This window comes from Cydia pomonella, chromosome 7 (assembly GCF_033807575.1).
Source record: "Cydia pomonella isolate Wapato2018A chromosome 7, ilCydPomo1, whole genome shotgun sequence".
Taxonomy (NCBI): domain Eukaryota; kingdom Metazoa; phylum Arthropoda; class Insecta; order Lepidoptera; family Tortricidae; genus Cydia; species Cydia pomonella.
Window position 1 is genome coordinate 5,428,355 of NC_084709.1, and position 12,802 is coordinate 5,441,156.

Consider the following 12,802-nt stretch of genomic DNA (forward strand, 5'->3'; position numbering starts at 1 on the left):
TTTTATCACCTGTCACTATACCCGTCACTTTCGCGCTTACATATGTCATGATTTAATAAATAATATTCAATACAATTAATTTAAGCATGGCAATTAACTGACATGTTTTAGGTTAAATGTTTATCATTGTATGGCAACATTATTTAAAATCGGATTGTATAGGAAGGGGTAAACGGAACCTGGAACGGAGAATAGCTGGAGCTCACTTTTGATCGGGACGAGCTGATGGACAGACATCGGAAGCAACTGTGGGTCAACCTACCTAAATGTGTTATAATACGTAAGTATTTGTTAGAAAGTGACAGGCATGGTGACAAATGATAAAGAGCCGACCATGTTAGCCCTATCGAATAATTAAAACTCAAATTGCCTTGTAGATAGAAAGATAAATATAATGGTGTTTACTAAGAAAAACCACTAAAACATCATAATTCTCGCTTACAAACTTTATTTATTGTCGTTTTAGTAAGATCAACTTCAACGGTGCCATGATTAGATTTATCATTCTCTAATCTCAATGTCAAATTTCATAAAACTCGTGGCAAATCTATTTGTCCCTTGTCATATATTTAAGAAAACTATGTGATCATTCGAAAATTCCTTAACGTTTAATGCTATGATGAAAAGTTATTTGTTTGCTGGGGCTGCGATTAAAGTGATTCCTTCAACACGTCATCGTCATAATATTTTGCTGAACAACTCAAATAAATGACTTGAGGCCTATAATCAGCGAGTTTGTCTAAATAAGAGAAATAAAAATTGGCGCTATTAAGTATAGTAGTTTCTTTATATGGACCGTGATTTGTATGCCAACAATGCAACGCGTCTTTACATTCGTTGCAGTTTTGTTTTACTTTTCTCTATATAGGAAGCACTTGAGTAACTGTCAGAAGACACAACAAGACTCAAGACAAGTGTAAAATAACAGAAATTTCAACATAACATGTTAGCCCTATCGAATAATTAAAACTCAAATTGCCTTGTAGATAGAAAGATAAATATAATGGTGTTTACTAAGAAAAACCACTAAAACATCATAATTCTCGCTTACAAACTTTATTTATTGTCGTTTTAGTAAGATCAACTTCAATGGTGCCATGATTAGATTTATCATTCTCTAATCTCAATGTCAAATTTCATAAAACTCGTGGCAAATCTATTTGTCCCTTGTCATATATTTAAGAAAACTATGTGATCATTCGAAAATTCCTTAACGTTTAATGCTATGATGAAAAGTTATTTGTTTGCTGGGGCTGCGATTAAAGTGATTCCTTCAACACGTCATCGTCATAATATTTTGCTGAACAACTCAAATAAATGACTTGAGGCCTATAATCAGCGAGTTTGTCTAAATAAGAGAAATAAAAATTGGCGCTATTAAGTATAGTAGTTTCTTTATATGGACCGTGATTTGTATGCCAACAATGCAACGCGTCTTTACATTCGTTGCAGTTTTGTTTTACTTTTCTCTATATAGGAAGCACTTGAGTAACTGTCAGAAGACACAACAAGACTCAAGACAAGTGTAAAATAACAGAAATTTCAACATAACATGTTAGCCCTATCGAATAATTAAAACTCAAATTGCCTTGTAGATAGAAAGATAAATATAATGGTGTTTACTAAGAAAAACCACTAAAACATCATAATTCTCGCTTACAAACTTTATTTATTGTCATTTTAGTAAGATCAACTTCAACGGTGCCATGATTAGATTTATCATTCTCTAATCTCAATGTCAAATTTCATAAAACTCGTGGCAAATCTATTTGTCCCTTGTCATATATTTAAGAAAACTATGTGATCATTCGAAAATTCCTTAACGTTTAATGCTATGATGAAAAGTTATTTGTTTGCTGGGGCTGCGATTAAAGTGATTCCTTCAACACGTCATCGTCATAATATTTTGCTGAACAACTCAAATAAATGACTTGAGGCCTATAATCAGCGAGTTTGTCTAAATAAGAGAAATAAAAATTGGCGCTATTAAGTATAGTAGTTTCTTTATATGGACCGTGATTTGTATGCCAACAATGCAACGCGTCTTTACATTCGTTGCAGTTTTGTTTTACTTTTCTCTATATAGGAAGCACTTGAGTAACTGTCAGAAGACACAACAAGACTCAAGACAAGTGTAAAATAACAGAAATTTCAACATAACATGTTAGCCCTATCGAATAATTAAAACTCAAATTGCCTTGTAGATAGAAAGATAAATATAATGGTGTTTACTAAGAAAAACCACTAAAACATCATAATTCTCGCTTACAAACTTTATTTATTGTCGTTTTAGTAAGATCAACTTCAATGGTGCCATGATTAGATTTATCATTCTCTAATCTCAATGTCAAATTTCATAAAACTCGTGGCAAATCTATTTGTCCCTTGTCATATATTTAAGAAAACTATGTGATCATTCGAAAATTCCTTAACGTTTAATGCTATGATGAAAAGTTATTTGTTTGCTGGGGCTGCGATTAAAGTGATTCCTTCAACACGTCATCGTCATAATATTTTGCTGAACAACTCAAATAAATGACTTGAGGCCTATAATCAGCGAGTTTGTCTAAATAAGAGAAATAAAAATTGGCGCTATTAAGTATAGTAGTTTCTTTATATGGACCGTGATTTGTATGCCAACAATGCAACGCGTCTTTACATTCGTTGCAGTTTTGTTTTACTTTTCTCTATATAGGAAGCACTTGAGTAACTGTCAGAAGACACAACAAGACTCAAGACAAGTGTAAAATAACAGAAATTTCAACATAACATGTTAGCCCTATCGAATAATTAAAACTCAAATTGCCTTGTAGATAGAAAGATAAATATAATGGTGTTTACTAAGAAAAACCACTAAAACATCATAATTCTCGCTTACAAACTTTATTTATTGTCATTTTAGTAAGATCAACTTCAACGGTGCCATGATTAGATTTATCATTCTCTAATCTCAATGTCAAATTTCATAAAACTCGTGGCAAATCTATTTGTCCCTTGTCATATATTTAAGAAAACTATGTGATCATTCGAAAATTCCTTAACGTTTAATGCTATGATGAAAAGTTATTTGTTTGCTGGGGCTGCGATTAAAGTGATTCCTTCAACACGTCATCGTCATAATATTTTGCTGAACAACTCAAATAAATGACTTGAGGCCTATAATCAGCGAGTTTGTCTAAATAAGAGAAATAAAAATTGGCGCTATTAAGTATAGTAGTTTCTTTATATGGACCGTGATTTGTATGCCAACAATGCAACGCGTCTTTACATTCGTTGCAGTTTTGTTTTACTTTTCTCTATATAGGAAGCACTTGAGTAACTGTCAGAAGACACAACAAGACTCAAGACAAGTGTAAAATAACAGAAATTTCAACATAACATGTTAGCCCTATCGAATAATTAAAACTCAAATTGCCTTGTAGATAGAAAGATAAATATAATGGTGTTTACTAAGAAAAACCACTAAAACATCATAATTCTCGCTTACAAACTTTATTTATTGTCGTTTTAGTAAGATCAACTTCAACGGTGCTATGATTAGATTTATCATTCTCTAATCTCAATGTCAAATTTCATAAAACTCGTGGCAAATCTATTTGTCCCTTGTCATATATTTAAGAAAACTATGTGATCATTCGAAAATTCCTTAACGTTTAATGCTATGATGAAAAGTTATTTGTTTGCTGGGGCTGCGATTAAAGTGATTCCTTCAACACGTCATCGTCATAATATTTTGCTGAACAACTCAAATAAATGACTTGAGGCCTATAATCAGCGAGTTTGTCTAAATAAGAGAAATAAAAATTGGCGCTATTAAGTATAGTAGTTTCTTTATATGGACCGTGATTTGTATGCCAACAATGCAACGCGTCTTTACATTCGTTGCAATTTTGTTTTACTTTTCTCTATATAGGAAGCACTTGAGTAACTGTCAGAAGACACAACAAGACTCAAGACAAGTGTAAAATAACAGAAATTTCAACATAATGCCTAGTATCATAATAACTGAGTCGTGTTCTAAATATAAGGACTCTAAAGAGCATCGACATTCATTGTTATGTACGCAAAAGCACTTTCTCACACACAATTCTCTTTGCTCGTATACAGTACGAGCAAAGAGAATTTGAAATAGAGGCGTATTGTCAAAGAAAACTTTGTAGCGACGTAAATGTACTGCCATCTTTCGACATATAATTAAAACTTTTAGAACGCCGTTTGACTTTAATCCTTATTCTTTTATGTACTGTTATGAGTTAAATTTGTAAAATATTAAAAAGTGGCGCCCTCTTAGCAAGGTCATCGTTTCGAGCGATGGCGCCATAACCTTTACGTAGTGACCGGTAAGATGGCGCCACTTTTTGATATTTAACAAATTGAACCCATATCAGTGAAAGAATAAGGATCAAAGTCAAATGGCGTTCTAAAAAATTTAATTATGTTTCAAGAAATGGCAGTAAATTTACGTCGCTACAAAGCTTTTTTTTTGAGAATATACCTCTAATTCAATTTCTCTTTGATAGGAGCTAGTATTCCATTTTTAGCTAACATCTATCATCATTTACTCCTAAGCAACACACTGTATTTACACGCCATTAATATATAAACATTTTTTCACCTTAATCCATTGAAATAAGATGAAAGTCGTATACATATTTATGAACCTGACTGTTCATCATTATTGTCACCCGGCACGGCGACGCGCCATCCATCATTCATGGGCAATGGCTTCACACATTCACTTAGGCCCGGAAAAACGCCCCGGTTAAAAACTCAATGTTCGGTAAAATGGCCCGGTCAAAAATTCTGTTCTAAGAATTTGATAATTCATATAATTATACGACTTTTTATGTTCAACTATGCTTGAAATTTATACATTGCCGCTTTTGTATGTCATAGAAAAGTAAAAATAAAAAGTTATTCTATTTTTTTTTAAACCAGAAAGCTGAAATTTTTGATAAAGTTAATAACTATGCTTTGTTGTTTTTATCATACTCATGTTACAAAACTACATACCTATGTGTAAACTGCAGGAAATTCCCAAAAAAGGAGAAATTTCTGGAAAATTATAAAATTAAAGTTTGTTTGTTCTACTCGTACTTCATTCGTATCTAATAAATAAATGTGTTTTTTTTTTCTGAAATAATTGCAAGTCTTGAAACTTTCCGTCGGCATATCGATAGTTACAACATTTTATTATAATTAAATATTTTTAGTTATAACCAACAAAATTCATTTTCGACTTTAAGCCAGAGTGAATCACATTCAGCCATCGGATTGAATTAACCAAACGTTTTTTGTTACAGATAACGGCAGCCATGCGTGTGGCGATCAATAATGAACATCGCAATTAAAGTTCAAATATTGTGTCAATGTGATTAAAAAATACCAGTATGTGTATAAAAAGTGCGAAGAGCTCACGAGAATTTAAATATAAGTAAACTAATAACAAATGTTAAAAATGGGTGTGTGTCAGCTGATGCTGGTGTTACTTCTGGGCTGGATAACTGGTAAGTCTATATGAATATATACTTAATTGAATATTAATATAATGGATCATTAATTTCGATGACCGGTCTGGCCTAGTGGCACAGAATAACTAATAGCACTACCGTACAGAAAATTCACTCCTTCAAAAAAGTCAGATTTAGGTATAAAATTATACCTACACTCGCCGCCTGCAAGCAAACTTGAAACTTATAACCGCGCACGAACCGTGAATCTTCTTTGCGCGCCGCAGTTTTATGACCCAGCTGTGAGTGCCGGCACAGGGTTGTCACTTGACAAGTTTTTGTACCTATACCTACTGATTATTTTTAAGGTAAATAATTATGTAGGAATTACAAACGTTGATTCTGTAAACATAAAAATTTTATCCGGAGATAGTATGTTTGATTCTCACGGAAGTATATGTCGGTCAGTTCCTAATATTGTTTCTGGCCAACCAATATTCAATAAATTAAGGATGTTTATTTTAACTCTTACTAAGTAAGGACTCCGGGAACTAAAGAAGAAATGCGAACCGATTGGGCGCCGCCGCCTTTACGCTTGCTTCCAAGACGACGCGCTATAATCATAATCTAAGAGCTGGCAACTTAATTATGTTAATTTTTAAGTTAGTTTATTGGACCGATGGGCGTTTAACTGAGTATTTGTAACGAAATAAAATACAAATAGGTACAAAAATCAAATTGTTTATTACAACATTATCTTTTAATTGTTTTACTTTATTTAATTGATTTATCCCCAATTTAAAAGTTCGATTATTAAATCTCAGAGTCGAAAATATACAATCTTAATAAATAGTCCGCAGGGAAACACGAACATGGCAATTACCTACTATATTTCACTTCGAGGATTTCCGTGTAAATAGTGCTTAAAATTGTGTGTAAATGCAATCCCTAATTTTTCAACGTACTCTTTTACTTCCTGAGAAGGCACTCGGCGGCAAAATTTGTTCAACCTCTCGTGCTTCGAGGCCCTCGCACGCTCAAAATTCGACTATTTGAACCACTCGCTACGCTCGTGGATCAATTTTGAAATCTTTTGCTGTCTCGGGTCTCAATATAATCACAAAAAGTTAGACAACAACTTTGCCCCCTTGTATAATAAATAACTATTTAACCACACCTATGCGAGGAAACTACAATCTGTTTTCATTGCAACAATTGTTATTACATGTAATAAATATTAATTATATGTAATATTTACTATTCAAAAAAAATCGTTTATTATTAGTCTATCCAACAAGCTAATTAACGGGTGAACAACAAATCAAAATCAAATTACTTTAACTCTCTAGAGGATAAAATGCAACTTTACTCACTGTTTTTAAAGGGTAAAATCAGCCTTTACGAGCGGGTGTGGTGAAAAATATGTTTTGTTGTGTGAATGTCGAAATTTTTAAAAAGAAAGTACGATTCGCGAAAAGGTCACTAGCTCTTACATTATATCAATCATCAACCTACTTGACGACGTAATTATAGGTACCTTCTTGTTTAACATTTTGTGATACCTTGTTGTTGATATATGTGTTTACCTATAAGTTATTCATAAGGAATAATTTAGTAGGTGCTTAATAGACCTTACCCCCTAGGCTATTGAAAAATTCTTAGAAGTAGGTATTTACCTAGTTTAAGCTTAGGAATGCATAATTCATTTTAATTTGGTCTAAAGCGCTTTAATTTTATGCAAACTAAACGAATCAAAATGTTATTAAAGATGAAAGAATGTAACTTTAACTAACTTTCAATATCGTCCAGAATTAAAAAAAAATGTTATATCTGCTTCCTTGTTCTTCCATTTATTCAGACTTCAGTAAACAGAACAATATCTTTTATACGGATTAGATCGAGATTTAGGTTTCGAATCCATTGTGTATTTTCAAATTTGCGCGAGCGCCACGTGACACGACTATCGTGAACGTGTGAGCCGAGCGGCAGCCCGCTGCTATACGCCTGCCCGGGAGGCGCGCCGGCCAAATATACCTAAACTGCGTAGTGACACCCCCCTGCTAGTGGGTAGTGACCCTGCCTAGGAAGCCGATGGTCCCGGGTTCAAATACTTAAAATCCTGGTAACGGCATTTATTCGTGTGATGAGCATGGATATTTGTTCCTGAGTCATGATTGTTTTCTATGTATTTAAGTATTTATAAATATTTATGTATTATATATATTATCGTTATCTAAGTACCTGCAACACAAGCCTTATTGAGCTTACTGTGGGACTCAGTCAATTTGTGTAATAATGTCGTATAATAAAATATTGTAAAAAAAAAGTTTTTGGAAAAAAAATATTTTAGTACAAGCTTTTGTAGCTGACTGTACTTTTCTTACCGCGGGCAACTAATGTACTCATCGAAACAATTCTAAAAACTCCAAACACAATTAGGTTGCGTTGTTTCATCACAGAGGTCCTATGGTCATCTTCTGTCGCCATCAGCAGATCAGCTCGATGGTACCATAATATTGCATTGTCATCCAATCGGAAATCGGGGAGTGGGTCAAATTTAGCTTCAAAGATTTGACATTTAACAAAATAATATACATACTAACAGGGCAAGTTAAATAAAAGCTTGTAAATATTGAAGCTTCTACGAGAACATAAAAATATTTTAATTTGTCTTATTTTAAGTAGAAACACTACTATATAAATTATTAACTAAAATAAATGTCGTATACAAGAGAAAAAGTGTCCTAAGCCGTCAGTGCCCGAAACTGGAATCGAACCAGCGTCCTCTGCATTCGGCCACCTGGGTCGCGGCTTTTTCTTTCGTATATGACATTTATAGTATTTCAGTATATAAATGAAGCTTATTTTATTTTAGTTTCGTATAATATGTAAAAAGTGCTGGTGGCCTAGCAGTAAGAGCGTGCGACTTACAATCCGGAGGTCGTGGGTTCAAACCCGGGCTCGTACCAATGAGTTTTTCAGAACTTATTTATGAAATATCATTTGATATTTATTAGTAACTGTAAGATTTAGTAGATGTAAGAAAACCGCGTGCGGAAACCGGAGTAATCATAATAACGCCTACCCCTCTGGGTTGGAAGGTCAGATGGCAGTCGCTTTCTTTAAAACTAGTGCCTATTAGGTCAATTCTTGGAATTTGTGTCCAAGCGGACCCCAGGCTCCCACGAACCGTGGCAAAATGCCGGGACAACGCGAGGGAGTAGAAGAGTTTCGTATAATATTTATTTTATTACTAGCTACTGTGGGACTTAGTCAATTTGTGTAAGAATATCCCTTTAATATTTATTTATTTTATTTAGACTCCATCTGCGTGGAATAATGATGGTGATTATTAAAAACTACCCTATGTCCTTACCTGTGTCTCAGATCTCTATCTCCATACCAAATTTTATCAATATCGGTTCAGCGGTTTAAACGCGAAGAGATAACAGCCAGATAGAGTTACATTCACGTTTTTATTGTTATCAAGTAGGGATACGCTTAACAGAATAATAAGGAATCAGGTCAGCATTAACTGAAATATCTATAGATAATAAAAATTCTTGATAAAACTTCTTTGCAATTCCCGGCTGTATCGCGTATAACGACAAAGATGGCTCAGTGGACGTCGCCGACTACTGATCCTGGAGGCTATTTAGGCTGATAAAATTACACGAAAGCGCTATGAAAACTTGTCATTTTATTTCGAAATTTCCATATATAGTGACCTATTTTCATTGCTACTAAACTGTATTAATTAAGCGCGCGACCTATATTTATTATTATATAGATCGCGCATTAGGCATTAGGCGCGGTAATCTTGATAAGATTAATATCGTTAAAATCGTGTCAGTACTCGTAGTGAAATCGTTTTAAATATTCTCAATCAAAAAGCCTGTACCTACCAAAAGTCACTGTTTTGGCCCAGTGGACTGGGTGAGAATGCCTTCTTAAGGCATAAAGTGGGCTATTTGCACTTATTGTTTCATGCATTTATTTACAATATTGGTTAAACAAATAAATACAATAATTAATTTTAAGTAAAATGCACGATCGTAGGTACCAGTGTAAGCTGAAAAGACGGTGCGTCGATTAGTGTAAAATGTTCCTATAAAATAAATAAATATTATAGAACCATTTTACACTAAGCGTGCGAGCGTGTAGCCTTAGGGTCTGTTTACATATTGATTAGGGTTAAGTACGAATTAATACATTTGCTACTAAACGTAAAAACGCAAAACGTAAACGTAATATTAATTCGTACTTACCCTAATCAATATGTAAACAGGCCCTAATGCTACACGCTCGCACGTTAAGTGTACACGCTCGTAGAGGCCTTATTAGATTGAAATAAATTATCGATTATCTCCGAAGTGGAGTTAATTAGAATACATTGTCTTTGGGAAAGTTACTTAAATTAAGCTCAGAAATGTACCATTGAAATTAACGGAACTAAAAAAAACACGGTGTATGTATTCTATACATCTATCTATAATGTTATTGACGTTTAGTAAAAACAACAGAATTAGTGTAAAATGGTTATATTATATTTATTTATTTAACGTATCACGGAGGCTCAATATTCGAAATTACATTTATATGTCACAGTTTTCAATTGTTTGGTTGAGTTTAATGTAATATTATGCCATTTAGTTTCCTTAAACGTACCTACTCATATCCCGAATTTAATGGAATTAAAAAAAAACGGTGTATACAGAAAAAACATTAATGAATTACTAAGAGCGAGAACCTTAAATCACTTAGGACGAGGTTTCAGTGGATTATCATACTGGGGATTAAATCAACCGACATACAAACAGGTAAACAGTAACTCTTTCAAGCGTCAGCCACAAAACAAATAACGAACACATTTAAAAACATTATCCACATTGTTTAACGACATCACAAAGTAAACATGGGCGAAGTGAAAAGAGGTCAGGACAGTAAAGCGTCGTTGAAAAATGGATGTATATCGCTAAAACCAACAAAATATTAACAAAAACAGCGGTTTGTGTGTCTATAAACGTGTTTAAAGCCGATAAACAGAATTGCAAAAATACTTATCAAAATGTCAAAAATATGCTTATTCAACAAGAGTAAATAGTAACTTTGATGCCCCCTTTGATATGTCCCCTCTTAATGGTGTCACCGAAGTTCGCAAATTGCGGGCATATTTCCATTTTACTCCAGATAAGTCGTAGATAGAGTGACAGAGAAAGATGCCCGCAATTAGCGCACTTGAGTGTTGCAATCGTACGTCGACAAACGCCAAACGAATAAATAAATGCGTGAGTGTCGTGGAACTCTCGGTTAGAACGAAGTATATTATTATTGATAAACATAGTATATTACTGATCAACAAATACAAAATAAAAACGTACGACATCGAAAAAAAAAATTGTCGAAACTGCTCACAAAAATTCACAAATCAGTTCAGAAATGTGACTTACAGATGAGAACAACTAAACATAAGATCATATTTTTGTACAAGCTGTAATTGTTATGCTTAGCTCGAGCTTCACACTCGCTTAGCCAATCAAAAATATGAAATTGAAGTGCAAAAAAGTACAAAATGTAATATCTGCACTCACACCCGGGGATCAAACCCGGATTGTCGCTGTTACCACCTGTTTCTATGCGGCTGTTTGCCAACTGTGCCAGTATATGATATACTAAGTCGGTGGAATTAGGCTAGGTACTTATTCTCGAGAAAGAATTTAAACAAAAGAGCCTAACCCCCATCCGCCAACCGTCCGATAAGGAACTGTGTTCCAAAATTATCAAAATCTATACATTACTGAAGTTTGGATAGTTTCCTCTTAACGATTGTCATCTTCGCTAAATCCCCTTATATGACTAATTGTGACTATGCATGTAATACTGTGTGAATAACCCAGGATTTAACACCACTCTTGTTCTTGACTCGGCTAAAACAAAACTACATAATTTTAATTCTTTACAGCTACCACGAATTACTTTTACGTTACGTGACATTTACTTTACTGACTGCGAGTCATCAGTGCGAGCGAGATGGATTGCGAACGTCAAGTGCCAACTCGTGGTACGGCTACTTATTTCCATTCACTATAACAGTGCTATACAAAAACACAAGTCTCCGAGCTAAGAGACGCTGTTTAAACATAGATTAACTCTAATTGTTTTATTCAGGATTTATGCCTTGGACCGGCTCCAGGGGGTTGAAAAATTAATCAGCTAAAAGCCTTTTTACTTCGAGGATTAAGAAAAGAGTTAATTTATAGTAGATTGAAGTGTTTAACGTAGTTTTAATGCGGTTATAGAAATGGAGCTTGCATGTTATTGAAATAAGTCAGATGGATGTGCTTTAAATGGTAGAACTGTTTCAGGTATTAAGAATTACGCGAAATAAGTTCGGGATAGCTAGAAGTGTGGGAAAGTTGCCGGTTGCATAATAGTAGTTTATGTGCCTGCTACATAATGGCACTTATGTGATCTTGTTATGAAACTCGCTTTGCTCGTTTCATTAACCCACACTCTTATTTTAAGGTCTTATTATACACAATTACATACACTTTATATACACATACTAAAAAATCATGTCGAGTAATATTAGAATTGAGGTGAAATCAAATTCCTTTGTTTTACAGAGATGTTCAAATCATAGTTAAGAAGAAATTTATTTTCACAAAACAGGTTTATGATACCTATGTGTGTAGATAAAAATAACGAAACCTTAAAACACTACCTGTATATTAATATATACCTCTCTATTTTATTATTATGTGCTCGGATAGCATGCAACAATAGAGAGAGTGTAGGGTTTCACATGCGATACCCCGACCTATTTAGATGCCGCGCGTGCTGGCCATGTCCGATAATTCTAAGAACCAAGTACATTGTTAATATACATTATATATGGCTCTAATATAATATGAAGCCTCACTATATTGAAAGGGACGGTAATGTAATAAGAAGATCGGATTTTATAGCGGGATGCCAATCATGATGACGTTAATGTGAAATGATTTCACCTTTTTCTTATCATGCTTTCCAATAAAAGGTTTCATCGTTGGGTTCTACACGGTGTTTTTAGAGTTCCGTACCCAAAGGGTAAAACCCTATTACTAAGACTCTGCTGTCCGTCCGTCTGTTTGTCTGTCCGTCTGTCACCAGGCTGTATCTCATGAACCGTGATAATTAAACAGTGGACATTTTCAGAGACGATGTATTTATGTTGCCGCTATAACAACAAATACTAAAAAGTACGGAATCCTCGGTGGGCGAGTCCGACTTGCACACGTCCGGTATTTTCGGTTACTTTCAAGGGTGCATTCCTGAACTAAATTTAAGAAGCTTTCTTGAAGACACCGGTA

General features: G+C 34.2%; 1 protein-coding gene across 1 annotated transcript in view; it reads left to right on the plus strand.

Annotated features, from left to right (window-relative positions):
- Positions 1 to 12,802, plus strand: part of LOC133519647 (uncharacterized) — a 119,971-nt gene that overhangs the window by 54,899 nt on the left and 52,270 nt on the right. Inside the window, exon 2 of the mRNA XM_061853693.1 lies at positions 5,304 to 5,507. Coding sequence (XP_061709677.1) covers positions 5,450 to 5,507 — 58 coding nt within the window. The 5' untranslated portion in view covers positions 5,304 to 5,449. The remainder of the gene's footprint in view (positions 1 to 5,303; positions 5,508 to 12,802) is intronic.